The following is a 15,871-nucleotide window of genomic DNA, read 5'->3' as shown; positions in this document are numbered from 1 at the left end:
ATCAACAAAGTAGTGCCAAGCGTGCGCCTGTGTCATAAGTAAAGGGCCGGCTGGCTTGACCGTTAAGGGTGCTGTAACCCCCGAAAGTACACTCCAGTCCAAACCAAAAAAAAATTATTTTCTGTGTTTGTGAATTGTGTGCGCAGTAGCCGCACGTGCATCAACAAAGTAGTGCCAAGCGTGCGCCTGTGTCATAAGTAAAGGGCCGGCTGGCTTGACCGTTAAAGGGTGCTGTAACCCCCAAAGTACACTCCAGTCCAAACCAAAAAAAAAATTATTTTCTGTGTTTGTGAATTGTGTGCGCAGTAGCCGCACGTGCATCAACAAAGTAGTGCCAAGCGTGCGCCTGTGTCATAAGTAAAGGGCCGGCTGGCTTGACCGTTAAAGGGTGCTGTAACCCCCGAAAGTACACTCCAGTCCAAACCAAAAAAAAATTATTTTCTGTGTTTGTGAATTGTGTGCGCAGTAGCCGCACGTGCATCAACAAAGTAGTGCCAAGCGTGCGCCTGTGTCATAAGTAAAGGGCCGGCTGGCTTGACCGTTAAGGGTGCTGTAACCCCCAAAGTACACTCCAGTCCAAACCAAAAAAAAAATTATTTTCTGTGTTTGTGAATTGTGTGCGCAGTAGCCGCACGTGCATCAACAAAGTAGTGCCAAGCGTGCGCCTGTGTCATAAGTAAAGGGCCAGCTGGCTTGACCGTTAAAGGGTGCTGTAACCCACAAAGTACACTCCAGTCCAAACCCAAAAAAAAATTATTTTCTGTGTTTAGCCGCACGTATATATCAAATCGATATAACATAAATGGAGGACCAAACTTTCTCCGATAAAAATAAAATAGAGAAAGATCAAGAACCACTTCCTCCTAGTGCTGAAGCTGCTGCCACTAGTCATGACATAGACGATAACATGCCATCAACGTCGTCTGCCAAGGCCGATGCCCAATGTCATAGTAGAGGGCACATACAATCCCAAATGGCAAAGTTCAGGAAAATGACCTTGAAAAAGACATTTAAATCAGCTGAAGAGAAACGTAAACTTGCCAATATGCCATTTACGACACGGAGTGGCAAGGAACGGCTAAGGTCGATCCCTAGTATGTTCATGACTAGTGGTTCAGCTTCACATGACGATGGAAGCCCTCCTCCCACTAAAAAAATCAAAAGAGTTAAGCTGGCAAAAGCACAGCGAAGAACTGTGCTTTCTAAGAAGATATCACAAATCCCCAAGGAGAGTCCAAGTGTGGTGGTGGTTGCGATGCCTGACCTTCCCAGCACTGGACGGGAAGAGGTGGCTCTTTCCACCATTTGCACGCCCCCTGCAAGTGCTGAAAGGAGCACCCACAGTCCACTTGCTGATATGCAAATTGAAGATGTCACTGTTGAAGTACAACAGGATGAGGATACTGGTGTAGCTGGCGCTGAGGAGGAAGTTGGCGAGGAGGATTCTGATGGTGATGTGGTTTGTTTAAATCAGGCTCCGGGGGAGACAGTTGTTGTCCGTGGGATGAAAAAGCCCATCACGGTCATGCCTGGGCAGAAGACCAAACATTCCACCTCTTTGGTCTGGCAATATTTCTATCCAAATCCGGACAACAACTGTCTTGCCATATGTACCATATGTAAAGGTGAAATAAGTAGGGGTAGGGACGTCAACCACCTAGGAACATCCTCCCTTATACGGCACCTGCAGCGCGTTCATAAAAAGTTACTGTCAAGTTCAGAAACTTTGGCTAAGACCGTAAGCAGTCCAGGGACACCTAAATCCCGTTGTCCTGTTGTATCCAAGCGCCTGCAAACCACACCGTCAACTCCCTCCTCGTCAATTTCCTCCTTAGTTAGGATCGGAAGTAGTCCTGCAGGCCATGTCACTGGCATGACTGACTCTCCTATCCGGGATTCCTCCGGAGGATCCTGCATTGCTACGCCTACTGCTGCCGCTGCTGCTGTTGCTGCTGCTGGGAGTCGTTCATCATCCCAGAGAGGAAGTAGGAACACCACTACTTTTACTAAACAATTGACCCTCCAACAGTCCTTAGCGAGGAGGATGAAGTACGACAGCAGTCATCCTGAAGCAAAACGTATAACTGAGGCCTTGACTGCTATGTTGGTGTTAGACGTGCGTCCGGTATCCGCCATTAGTGCAGTGGGATTTAGACAATTGATGGAGGTAGTGTGTCCCCGGTTCCAAATCCCGTCTAGATTCCACTTCACTAGGCAGGCGATACCGAGACTGTACAGAAACGTCAGAAAAAGTGTCCTCAGTGTCCTGATAAATGCCGTTGTACACAATGTCCACTTAACCACGGACATGTGGACAAGTGGAACAGGGCAGACTAAGGACTATATGACTGTGACAGCCCACTGGGTAGATGTATCACCTTACGCAGCAACAGCAGCAGCGTCACCAGTAGCAGCATCTCAGAAATGCCAGCTCGTTACAAGGCAGGCTACGCTGTGTATCACCGGTTTCAGTAAGAGGCACACCGCCGACAACCTCTTAGAGAAACTGAGGGAAATCATCGCCCAGTGGCTTACCCCACTTAGACTCTCCTGGGGATTTGTGATATCTGACAACGCCACCAATATTGTGCGGGCATTACATCTGGGCAAATTCCAGCACGTCCCATGTTTTGCTCACACAATAAACTTGGTGGTGCAGAATTTTCTGAAAAGCGACAGGGGCGTGCAGGAGACGCTTTGGGTGGCCCGAAAAATTTCTGGCCACTTTCGCCATTCAGCGACTGCGTGCCGAAGACTGGAGCGCCAGCAAACACTCTTGAACCTGCCCCGCCATCACCTGAAGCAAGAGGTTGTGACGCGGTGGAACTCAACCCTCTATATGCTTCAGAGGATGGAGGAGCAGCAAAAGGCCATACAAGCCTATACATCCACCTATGACATAGGCAAAGGAGGGGGTATGCACCTGACTCAAGCGCAGTGGAGAATGATTTCCGTGTTGTGCAAGGTTCTCCAGCCCTTCGAACTTGCCACACGTGAAGTCAGTTCAGACACTGCCAGCTTGAGTCAGGTCATTCCCCTCATCAGGCTTTTGCAGAAGCAGCTGGAGAAAGTGAAGGAGGAGCTAAGACGGAGCGATTCCGCTCGGCATGTGGGACTTGTGGATGAAGCCCCTCATTCGCTTTGCCAGGATTCCAGGGTGGTCAATCTGTTGAAATCAGACCACTACGTTTTGGCCACCGTGCTCGATCCTAGGTTTAAAGCCTATGTGGTGTCTCTCTTTCCGGCCGACACAAGCCTGCAGAGGTGCAAAGACCTGCTGGTGAACACACTGTCGGCTGAAGCGGAACGTGACACGTCAACGGCTCCTTCTTCATTTTCTCCTGCAACTGGGGCTGCCAGGAAAAAACTTAGGTATCCTAAGCAACCCGCTGGCGGTGATGCAGGGCAGGCAGGACCAAGTTTGGACATCTGGTCCGGACTGAAGGACCTGGCAACAATTTCTGACATGTCTACTGTCACTGCATATGATACTGTCACCATTGACAGAATGGTGGAGGATTACATCGGTGACAGCATCCAAGTAGGCATGGCAGACAGTCCATACCTGTACTGGCAGGAAAAAGAGGCAATTTGGAGGCCCCTGTACAAACTGGCTCTATTTTACCTGAGTTGCCCCCCCTCCAGTGTGTACTCCGAAAGAGTGTTTAGTGCAGCTGGGAACCTTGTCAGCGAAAGGCGTAGGAGGTTGCTTCCACAGAATGTGGAGAAGATGATGTTCATCAAAATGAATTATCAGCTCTTCCAGGGAGACCAGCCTCCAGAAGGTACAGAGGGACCTGTGGTGGTGGATTCAAGTGGGGACGAGTTAATACTTTGTGAGGATGAGGATGTACACACTGAAGAGGGTGAGGAATCGGTGGATGAGGAGGATGAGGATGACATCTTGCCTCCATAGAGCCAGTTTGTGCAGGGACACATTAATTGCCAGCTTGTTTTGTGGGGGCCCAAACGAACCAATCATTTCAGCCACAGTTGTGTGGCAGACCCTGGCGCTGAAATGATTGGTTTGTTAAAGTGTGCATGTCCTGTTTATACAACATAAGGGTGGGTGGGAGGGCCCAAGGACAATTCCATCTTGCACCTCTTTTTTTTCTTTGCATTATGTACAGTTTGGGGCCTAGTTTTTCAAACTGCCATCCTGTCTGCCACTGCAGTTTCACGCCTAGATGGGTCACGTGTTTGTGCCGCCCACTCGTGTCGCTTAGCATAGTCATCCAGCTACCTCGGTGCAACGTTTTGGACATAAAAACACTATTGTGAGGTGTGAGGTGTTCAGAATAGACTGGAAATGAGTGGAAATTAAGGTTATTGAGGTTAATAATAGCATAGGAGCAGAAAAACCTACAAATTCTGTGATTTTAGCTGTTTTTATGCTTTTTTTAAAAAAAATACAGATCCAAAACACAAAACCCAGAACCCAAAACACGGAAGGGTGGTTTTGGCAAAACCAATCCAGATCCAAAACACGAAGAAAGATCCAGATCCAAAACCAAAACACAAAACACGAAAAGTGGCCGGTGCACACCCCTAATATATATATATATATATATATATATATATATATATATATATATATAAATAAATAAAACACCCCATATAACTGCGGCACTCAGGGACTTGAAATGAACACAACACACAAGTAGCAGCAGTCTACAACCACGGATCTTCTGTGGATGTGGGCTTGCTCAAATCCTTCTGTCTCGTTTAATCCCAGTCAGACTCAATAATGAGCTCAGGGCTCTGTGGGGTCATATCATCACTTCCAGGACTCCTTGATCTTCTTTACGTTGAAGATAGTTCTTAATGACATTGGCTGTATGTTTGGGGTCGTTGTCCTCCTGCAGAATAAATCTGGAAATCAGACGCCTCCCTGATGGTATTGCATGATGGATAAGTAACCTGCCTGTATTTCTCAGCATTGACGACACCATTAATCCTGACCAAATCCTCATCTCCATTTGTTGAAATGCAGCCCCAAACTTGGAAGGAGCCTCCACCATGCTTCACTGTTGCCTGCAGACACTCATTATTGTATCGCTCTCCAGCCATTGGCGAACAAACTGCCTTCTATTAAAGCCAAATATTAAAAATTTTGACTCATCAGTTCACAGCATCTGCTGCCATTTTTCTTGACCCTAGTTCCTATGTTTTCGTGCATAGTTGAGTCGCTTGGCCTTGTTTTCATGTAGAAGGTATGGCTTATTGGCTGCAATTCTTCCATGAAGATCACTTCTGGGCAGACTTCTCCGAACAGTAGATGGGTGTACCTGGGTCCCACTGGCTTCTGCCAGTTCTGAGCTGATGGCACTGCTAGACATCTTCCGATTTTGAAGTGAAGTAAGCCTGTGTCTTTCATCTGATGCACTGTTTCCTTGGCCGACCACTGCGTCTACGGGTCCTCAACATTGCCTGTTTCTTTGTGCTGCTTCAAAAGAGCTTGAACAGCACAGCTTGAAACCCCAGTCTGCTTTGAAATCTTTGCCTGGGAGAGACCTTGCTCATGCAGTATAACTATCTTGTGTCTTGTTGCTGTGCTCTGTCTTGCCACGGTGTATGACCTGTGACATGAAACGGTCTTCCACAACCTCACTTTTGTAGCAGAGTTGGCTCTTCCTCGCCCAGATTGAAACCACCTACACAGCTGTTTTTGTTTCAGTTAATGACTGTGTTTCAGTTTACGTATGAAAATGATGATCATTATAGCCTGTTTGGTATGATTGGTTTTTCATATAACTGACTATAATCCTACATAATCCCTGACTCTGTGAGTGTACCTAGAAGAATTTATGCTGTTTTGAAGGCAAAGGGTGGTCACACAAAATATTGATTGGATTTAGACTTCTATTCTGTTCTTTAGCTATGCATTTTGTTAATTGATAAAAATAAATGAAACTATTAACACTATTTTTGAAAGCATTCTCACTTTGCAGCATATTTTCCCACACCTGCCTAAAACTTTTGCACAGTATTGTGTGTGTGTGTGTATGTGTGTATATATATGTGTGTGTATATGTATATAAATATATATATATATGTATATAAATATATATATATATATATATATATATATACACACTGAAAAAAAGGTGCCCAAGATGGCTGCCTCACATTTTACATGCTCCTGAACATCTCCATAAAACAGCTTAAATTCTACAAAAGTGACCTCAGAAGCACAAGAAATATCCAAGGACTTACCTTTAACTTGTATTGCACTACAAGGACATGTCTCCAAAATCAACGGATTGCATTCCTGCACTGAGATTCACATTGCATTGGATTGAAACCTATACCTTCTCCAATAGAACTCAGAATGGCATTACCTCTGCAGTGGACACCCCAGAGCAAGGTACTGTGGAATACAAATTATCTTTGGCTCCAGCTCCCCCCTAAGACATCATTCACCTCTGTTGTCTTCTCAGCAAATAACTGATTTCTTGCATTAATAATCTAAAATACAGTATCCCCAGTCTCTGAAATCCCGAGGTTTGGTCATTTTAAAACACAGGATCCCATTTTTTTTTTCCTTTTCCTGGAGACATGTTATCTTTACCCTTGCACAGAATATCCACTTCAAAAGGAGTCTCACACTGGGATTTTCACACCTATACAATAGAAATAGCTTCTAACACTTTTCCACAAGCCTGCTTTGCCATGGAATAATTTTTAAGTATGACTAAATCATCAACTGAAAAGACAAGTTAGCTTATTTAGATGCTCCTTGTTCAAAATATACATTTTGTACAAGAGAGAAGCAACTGGACATAGAAATAGCCAAATGAAATTAGACTGCTCATGAATCCCATTATAACTTCTGGATCACACACAGAGTTGAGAAAACAGAAAAATAAAAACTGCTTGATCTTCTCTCATCATCTAATGCAATTCATGCTCTCTCATCGATGACCCAATGTACTTTTACACCTCCAGCTTTATGGTTTCACTCCACCCACCACGAGCAGCAGTTCCTATTGATCCAGCACAGACTTCCATTCTTAAATCCCTTGGCATTTTCAAAAAAACTCAAGGGGCAGTCGTGGGAAGCGAGGACGAAAGTCTCTTATACGCTGTAACCACGTAAGTTCCTTGCCTTCAGGCTCACCAGTTTCATATAGGAGACAAATAGAAGTGGTACCTATCAAACGGCCCTGTGCTTGGAAGAACAGACCTGTAAACTCTCGCTCTGTGACTGACATCCCCAGAGCCCCCACACTCAATATAAAGAAAACTACAGGCCCTCTGGTATGCCCAATCAGGTCCATCCTTTGTAATGCCAGATCTATAAGACACAAGACTGCTACAATTGCTGACCTTATTGAATCTTCAAATCTTGCCTGTATTACAGAGACTTGGCTAGACGAAAATGCAAATCCTATTTTGGAAGCTGCAGTTCCAACAAATTACTATGTCATTCACAACCCAAGACTTAACCGCATGGGAGGGGGAGTGGCAATCTGCTTTAAAAAAGAACTTAAACTTAGGGTCCACCCAATGGAAATGACTCACTCATTTGAGTGCATTGCTGCTCAGAGTTCTACAGACTTAGGATTCAGAGTACTTCTCATTTACCGCCCCCCTGGAGATGGAAAGATATTTCTACAAGTATTTGTAGATATTGTTGCTGGACTAGTTCTGGAGCATCAAAGATGGCTGATCCTTGGGGATTTCAATACATGGGTTGATGATGAGCTCTCTCACCTTGGCCAAAATTTCCTGTGCACAATGAATGCTCTGGGCCTCACACAAGTCATTCCTTCGGCTACTCATATAAGTGCTCACACTCTTGATCTTGTCTTCCAGATTGGATTAGAAGTCTCTGACCTAAATATAAACCCAGTCACGTGGTCAGACCACCACTCAATTCACTTCTCAGTTGCAACCCCTCAAAATAGAACTTTACCCATGGAGTTGACAAGGTATCGTCCAAGGAGGGGCATGACTCCCCAGGCTCTGCAGCAAACCTGGATCTTTCTGCGGTAATGCGGGCCTGTGAAGATTCTTGTTCTCTGTCCATTACTATAACAGAGATGTGACAGCTGCAATGGATATTATCGCCCCTGTGTGTATACGACCCGGCATACCACACCCCTTGGTTTGACAATAGTGAACTCAAGAAAAGGGGGCGTAGACTTGAAAGACGATGGAGGAAGACTAACCTGATAAAGGATAAGTTAACACTAATCAAACATATTAGAAAATATCAATCAACAATCACCCGTAAGAAAACAGAGTTCCCTTCCATTCCAAAATTAGCTTGATTCTGATTAGCAGACCTTTGACTTCTTTTGAGTCTATATGTTGTTGACGACCCTCCACTAGGGGTCTTATTTCTACTATTTACTCCTTATTAAGGGAAGAAGTAAGTTCCAATCGGGATTCTCATGAATTGGCGTGGGAACGAGATTTGGGGCACTCTATAGATGCTGAGGATTGGACGGAGATTTGGGACAACGCTGCCGCCAGTTCTATTTGCGTCAAAATCAAGGAAAATATTTATAAATTGCTATATCGATGGTATTATGTGCCATCGCGGCTACAAGTAATGTTTCCCGATGCTTCGGATAGATGCTGGAGAGGTTGTGGTGGCGAGGGCAATTTTTTGCACATCTGGTGCACTTGTCCCAAAATAGCCAGTATATGGCAGGAGGTTGTCTATCTCCTCTCGCGCCTCTTCGAGATCACGATTCCCTCTGATCCTCAGCATTTTCTACTTCCCTTAAATCTGCCCTCTCTATCCCGATATCAGAATAAGTTATTCCGACATATAGTATCTGCTATGACCTGCCAAATTGCAGCGGATTGGAAAAACTCTCATCCTTCTCTAATGCAGGCAATATTATCACGTATCTGGTATGTATACAAGATGGAATACATGACCGCTTTATTACGTAATACATCAAAATGTTTTGATAAAATATGGTCCCCTTGGCTGACATACCAAAACATTTCCTCTCCATTCAACATTTACATTTTATTTTTTTCTATTATATTTAGATTGAAAGAGAGTTATCTTACATAGATTCCACCCATCCATTTCTCCTCTTATTTTCCCTTGTTTTTCTTAAGGTTTTTTTTCCCTTTTTCTCTCTATCTCTTTTTTACTTTTAAACTGGTTGCCACACCGTTGCTGCAAGATATTTTTCTTGCTTCTATATTTTCTAATTTCTATTATTGAGAATTGTATTACTATATTATTGTTTTGAAATATTACAGTTCCTATTATAAAAGCATATTATGTGCTCTAATTTATCTTTGAAAGTTGGAATGTATTATTTTCATGTGATTTGCTCAATAAAAAGAGTTTAAAAAGAAAACAGAGTTCCTTTCAAATGAGATCAAGGCAGCAAACAATAGGCCAGCTCAGCTTTTCCGTACAGTGGAGATGCTTTGCAAACCAGCATGCCTGCAGCTTGATGAAACCCTCTCCCAGTCCAGATGCAATGAGTTTGCAAAATTCTTTGCAGATAAAGTATCCTCCATCCGGGCTGGAATCCCCACAGTGCCATCAAAGGATTGCAAAACTACCAAGCCTGCAAAGGTAAGCCACCTGTCTCCCTCGAACAGCTTTGACATAATTTTGGCAATGTCTTTTACATCCATTATCAGAATGTTACGACCCACCACCTGTGATCTGGACCCTGCCTCAACTGTTTCTCTTAGGGTGTATGGACATGATTGGCCCTGTAATTGCAAAAATAGTTCAATGCTCTTTGCAAACAGGCATTTTTCCAGAACCACTAAAGGAAGCAATTGTTAGACCACTTCTTAAAAAATCCTAATTTAGACCCCGACTGCATGACCAACTATAGTATAGACCAGTATCAAACCTTCCTTTTCTAGGAAAGGTCATTGAGAAAGTAATGGCAATGCCTACCCATGCCTGTCTACCCATGATATTTATGATCCATTCCAGTCAGGATTCAGGAGAAGACATAGCACTGAAACAGCTCTGGTATGTGTGCTTAATGATCTTCTGATCACAAGACACAAAGGTGATTGTTCAATCTTAATCCTTCTGTATCTTTCAACAGCATTTGATACTGTGGACCACAGGATTCTAATTGAGCGCCCAAAATATTTCTGTGGACTGGATGGCACAGTCCTTAGCTGGTTCAAATAATTTCTGACCGGCAGGTCACAGAGAGTTTCTTCTGGAGTAAACTATTCATCACCAGTGCCACTTCCATGCAGTGTCCCACAGGGTTCTATACTATCTCCAATGCTTTTTGCAGTATACATGCTACCATTTGGTGAAATAATCAGACGTCATGGCCTTGTCTACCACTGATATGCAGATGATACACAACTGTACCTGTCCTTTGCTCCAGGTACAAAGGACCCCATCACAACCCTAAATGGCTGCCTAGCTGAGCTTCAGGAGTGGATGAGTGCCAGTTGGCTGCAACTGAACCCTGATAAAGCAGAGGTCCTTATGATAGGTCACAAGTCAGGGCTACAGCATAGCCAACCAACAGGACTTACTTAAACATCAGGTATCAGCCACAATCAAATCCTCATTCTTTCATCTGAGGAACATTGCCAGAATCAAGCACTTAATTCCCTCAGAAGATCTGCCTAAAGTCATACATGCATTTATATCATCACGCCTAGACTACTGCAACACCCTCTACCTTGGACTTCCAGCAAAAGAATTGCACCGCTTGCAGATGGTACAAAACGCAGCTGCCAGGCTATTAGCCAACCAGCCCCGTTCCAGCCACATAACACCCATTCTCTACTCCCTTCACTGGCTGCCTGTCAGATGGCGAATTGTTTTCAAGATTGGATTACTAACTTACAAAGCCCTACATGAGCATGGCACAAGGTACCTAAAGCAGCTTCTGATTCCGTACCGTCCCACACGAGTACTGCGATCCATTGACGAAGGGCTATTAACAGTACCTAGAATCTCCCTGGAATTTGTCTGGGGGTCGAGCTTTCACTTTTGGGGCTCCAACCTTATGGAACTCACTTCCCCGCACAGTTCGAGAGGCCTCCATTCTAGAATCCGTCAAAAATAGACTCAAGACTCACCTATTCACCCAAACATTTCACTAATGTCCCTTGTTTAAGCTTATTTTGTGTATTGTATTGTAAAGGCAAATGTAAAGCACTTTGAGTCCTTTAGTAGAAAAGCGCTATATAAATAAAATTTTATATATATATATATATGTGTGTGTGTGTATATGTATGTATATATGTATGTGTGTATATATATATATATATATATATATATATATATACTGTACATATTATGTGTGTGTGTAAAAACCAGGTGGCACTCAGCAGTCTTGTCATCCAAGTATATAAAATTCCTTTATTGCAGACGTTTTGGAGACTGAACCCCCGTCTACAGGGACACTTACACACACACACACACACACACACATATATATATATATATATATGTGTGTGTGTGTGGGTATCAGTGGCGTCCCTCCCCGTGGTGTCACCCGGAGCAGGGAGGGATGGCCTCGTGGAATGGGGCGTGGCATCATGGGAAGGGGGCGTAGCCTTGCTGCATGAACCCCCGTGTTCCCGTTCTTTAAGTTTTACTGGTAGGGGGGTGCAGGAGGGGAGGTGCGGACTGAGTTGTGGTTGCAGTGCCGGCTCCCTCACAATGTTATGAGCCGAGCACTGCACACTGAATACTACAGTGCAGCACCCGGCTCCTGCCACTGAGGGGGAGTCTGCATCTTGGTGCCACCCCTCGCTGGGTGACACCCGGGGCCGCACCCCCCTTGTGACGCCACTGGAATGTGTGTGTTCGTGTATGTGTGTGTATATATATATATATATATATATATATATATATATATTGACTCATCAAGGCCCAACAAAATTCGTGGACCTTGACGTAGGGATTTTTTGAAATTTGACTCCTAAGCAGGTGAAGATGGCTAAAAATGTTTCCTTGCCCTGTACAATGTCCTGACTGACTGACTCATCAATGCTCATTACAAACCCAAGAACCTAGGGGTAGAAAAGTGGCAAAATGTTTCCCTTCATCTGAGGTGATTTGGTAACAACGAAACATGACCCAAGTGCTGTGTACTGTAAGCTCATTTCAGTGTTAATGAGAATAAAAAATATATTTCATGAAGCTATATTTTGCGTGCAGTCTTTTATAATATGACTCTCATTGTTCCTGTGAATTTAGGGGAGAACAGATATTGTGTTTCTAGGATTAAATCACAATTTACCTTTTGAGTGGTTAATGATGTTAGTAACAAATAGTCAGTACATTTTATTAACCTATTTACCTCACTCTTAGGCCTTCAGTGCCATCAGCGCATAAATAACATGTCCTTTTACAATTAATAAAAAATGATTACATAAAAAACTAATTTAAAAATATAATTTTCCTAACTTATATTTTGAATACACTTATATTTGAAGTGCCCATAATGGTAATAAAATAAATTTAATTTTGGGGCTATATTTAATTTTGAGTAAAATAAATTAGAATCTATGTATTACAAAATGTTTAATTGTTCCTCATATAGCTTATTAAAAAAGTATATATAAATGTGTGTATGTATGTATATATGTATATATGTATATATATATATATATATATATATATATATACACACCCACACACACACACACACACACACTACATACACACAACTGAAAAAGTCCTGTCTGTCCCTAAAAAAAAACATTGGAAATGTATACACGGTATTCAAACAAAAGTGCACTCTTCAGTGATAATGACATTGCAAAAGCCTGAAAACTGGCCTGGTCATGAAATGACAAATCTGTTGTGTAATACAACTGTAAGCAAACATTTCTAGCACATACAAACATTTGGTATCTATGTACTATAAAGAAGAAAAAAATCTTTGAGTAGCAGCATGTTTATTTTTGTTCAATTAGGCATATATAGCCCTAACAAGCTTCTTCATTAAATAAAAATTCTACTAAAGCCTAGTATTTCATGAAACTCAGATACATTTTCTAACCACTTTTTTATTATCAAAACACAAACCAAATCTAAAAGTTAATCTCTCACATATTTATCATTGCAGAATTTGTCTTATTTAATAATGTATTGTATGGGCAGCTAAGTGTGTGTGTGTGTGTGTATATATATATGTATATATAATAAAAAATGTTTTATTGCATTTGAACAGTTGCATTATAGTGTTACTTAACAGTCATGACATTATTCTTGAATGTAAAAGTCTATTTCATACATTTACAAACTAGCACTAGTATAGTCACTAACAATGTTATTTTGGTAATCTTTTCATACAGGTTGATGATTGTGGGTTCTCATTGAATCACCCAAATCAGTACTTTGCTGAAAGTCAGAAACTGCTTACTGGTGGCCGAGATATTAAGAAAGAGCAGACACTAGTGGAAAGCTCTCCAGCTAACTCTGCAACCCAGACAACTACTGCTTCATCCTCAGGTTCACAAATCACCAACACAGAATCCGAAGAAATGGATGTTCTGGAACAATGTTTCAATGGCGACTGAATCTCCATTATGCTTACTTTTTGGAGAGTCCTGGGAGTGCCGCCTATATTGCTTCCTATATATACACTCATCCAATGATGATGATCATTTATTTTATGTGATGTTTTGCTATTACGTATTGCTGAATAAAAGTATTACAAGCTACCATTCAGTTGAATATGTATTTCATACATTGAAAAAATAAAGATGTGCCTTGTATTTGTTAGTTTGCATGTTGTGTTTCAATATGCATATAAAACCCAGGGTTTGGCATGGATAGTATATGACAGTGATGGGCAACCTGCACTTCAAGGGCCGCACATTACCTTTAATCACGATACACTATATACATTTAATCACAGAAAGAGACACCACTTTATAATAACATATTAACAGACATTATGCATATAAGATAAACTATAACCAGCTTTAAAAAAAACAACTAATATAATATGACTTGTAAGTTAACAGATTTTCCACCAATTTTAGAAAAACTGGTCTAGGCCTGGAACAAACACAATGCAATTCTGCAGGGTGGTTTCCTTCCTTTAATTTTTAATGTGCTCCATCTTAGAAAATGTCTGTTCAAATGTATAAGTGGAACAAAAAAGTAGATAACTTTGCAGCAGATTAGCGCATAACGGGGCCCAGGATTGGTTTGTGAAGTGTTTAATTGGTCTTCCTCGAGTGCTTGCACATGAATGAGCTCTTCATCAGAATGTTTCTTATCGATGCCAAACTCTCACATAATGTCACTCTTCCCAAATCAAAATGCAATGGATTAGTGAGCAAAGATAGAAAGGGCTTCAGGTCATTTAGTTAGAAAATGCTTAAACTGTGTACACACTTTAAGATATATCATCCTCTATGGATCGGAGCGACCATTGTATAGTGTGGACCCTGAAAACCACCAAATTCATTGTACAATGAACTGGGTGGTCACATCTTCCCATTGGATGAGCTGCACATCAGATGGGAAGAGGACACGGACGATACTGTATAGTTACATTAAACATTTATGTATAATTATATAATATAATTAAAGAAAAATAATATTGATAAATAATATAGGAATGATTAGGAAGTGGTATTGAACCTGTATAAAAATAGAGTTACAGATTTTAATGAAACCTAATAGAGGTACATGGATTTAAACACATGAGAAGTAATAGAATTGTGTATATCTATACACCTTTTTGGAGAGTCCTGGGTTTCCCGCCTATATTGCTTCCTATATATACACTCATATATCTTTATATTGTGGCTATTTAATAGAATCTTTAGGGTTCTTTTTTCTTTTTCTGTACCTTTGGTGAATTTTAATTGCATCCCATGGCAGCAATTAATAGCTGCTTTAAATGTATGGGATGATACTGTAGATATAGCAGGGCCGGCTCTAGGGGTGTTCGACCAGTGCAGTCGAACAGGGCTGTCACCCATAGCGGGCGCACCTCTCCCCAACATACCGATTTCAGTGGGACAGTACTGTCCCGCTGTTCCACCCGTGGGCCGAAGTGACCCGCGATTTGTCAAATCGGGAGGTTGGGAAGCCCCACCGCCGCAGCTGTGCGGCAATGCCGGGTCTAAATGGATGTTGCGCGCATGTGTGCTGCATCCATTCAGTGATGGGAGAGGGCTGGTAGAAGCTCGGAAAATGAGGCTCCCCCCAACCTGATGATATTTGGAGGCGTGCCATCCAGACACGCATCCAAATAACATCATGTATGGGGCATAGCCTATGGTAATTAGACCACACCCCCATTTTTGGTCATGCGCGGCTTTGCCGCGTGCAAGGTTTGGGCGCACTGTAGAGAACCGGCACAGGGTGCTCCGACCCCTGGAGCCAGCCCAGAGATATAGAAAGAGACAATCCTAAATGGTATTGTTAGATAGCAAAACCCTTGGCAATCCCCATAATCATTCATCAAACTATGAGACAGTCTTGAAAATGATATGTATAACAGACTGTACCCGATGGGAGAGGTTCTTTGGATACACACAGTTAATTAAACCACTCACACAGACATTTATTGTAAAGAAAGGAAAACTTAATACATAATAACATTGATGTACAGTACTTCGCTACAGAGATGTCTTCAAGCAATGTAGAATCAGGTTGCAAGTCACTGGCTCTGCTGCAGATCAGACCAAGGGCCGGCTTCAATTAGCCGCAAAAAGTTGTCGCTGATGCGCGGTTTTCGCCTGTTTTCAAAGTATCGCCATATTCAATTCCAGGACGGAGAAAAGAAGTGCAAAATCATATTTTGGGTTATAAATGTGGGGAATTGGTTCAGAACCCTTTGGACATCCCCCCCCCCTAATGACTAATAAGGCAAAAAAAAATCATCCCCCCCCCCCCCCCCAAAAAAAAAATTTCATTTTGGGG

General features: G+C 42.3%; 1 protein-coding gene across 4 annotated transcripts in view; it reads left to right on the top strand.

The window, feature by feature from the left end:
- Positions 1-13,693, top strand: part of PRIM2 (DNA primase subunit 2) — a 232,504-nt gene extending 218,811 nt beyond the window's left edge. For all 4 annotated transcript variants that reach the window (XM_088455935.1, XM_088455934.1, XM_088455932.1 and 1 more), the window contains one exon: positions 13,282-13,693. In XM_088455935.1, the coding sequence (XP_088312061.1) occupies positions 13,282-13,506 (225 nt within the window). In that variant the 3' untranslated portion in view covers positions 13,507-13,693. The remainder of the gene's footprint in view (positions 1-13,281) is intronic.
- Positions 13,694-15,871: the final 2,178 nt, after the last annotated feature.

The sequence above is a fragment of the Taudactylus pleione genome, unplaced genomic scaffold (assembly GCF_031769625.1).
Source record: "Taudactylus pleione unplaced genomic scaffold, aTauple2 ptg000678l, whole genome shotgun sequence".
Lineage (NCBI taxonomy): Eukaryota > Metazoa > Chordata > Amphibia > Anura > Myobatrachidae > Taudactylus > Taudactylus pleione.
The sequence above is the reverse complement of the archived record's forward strand: the minus strand, read 5'-3'. Positions and strand labels throughout refer to the sequence as shown.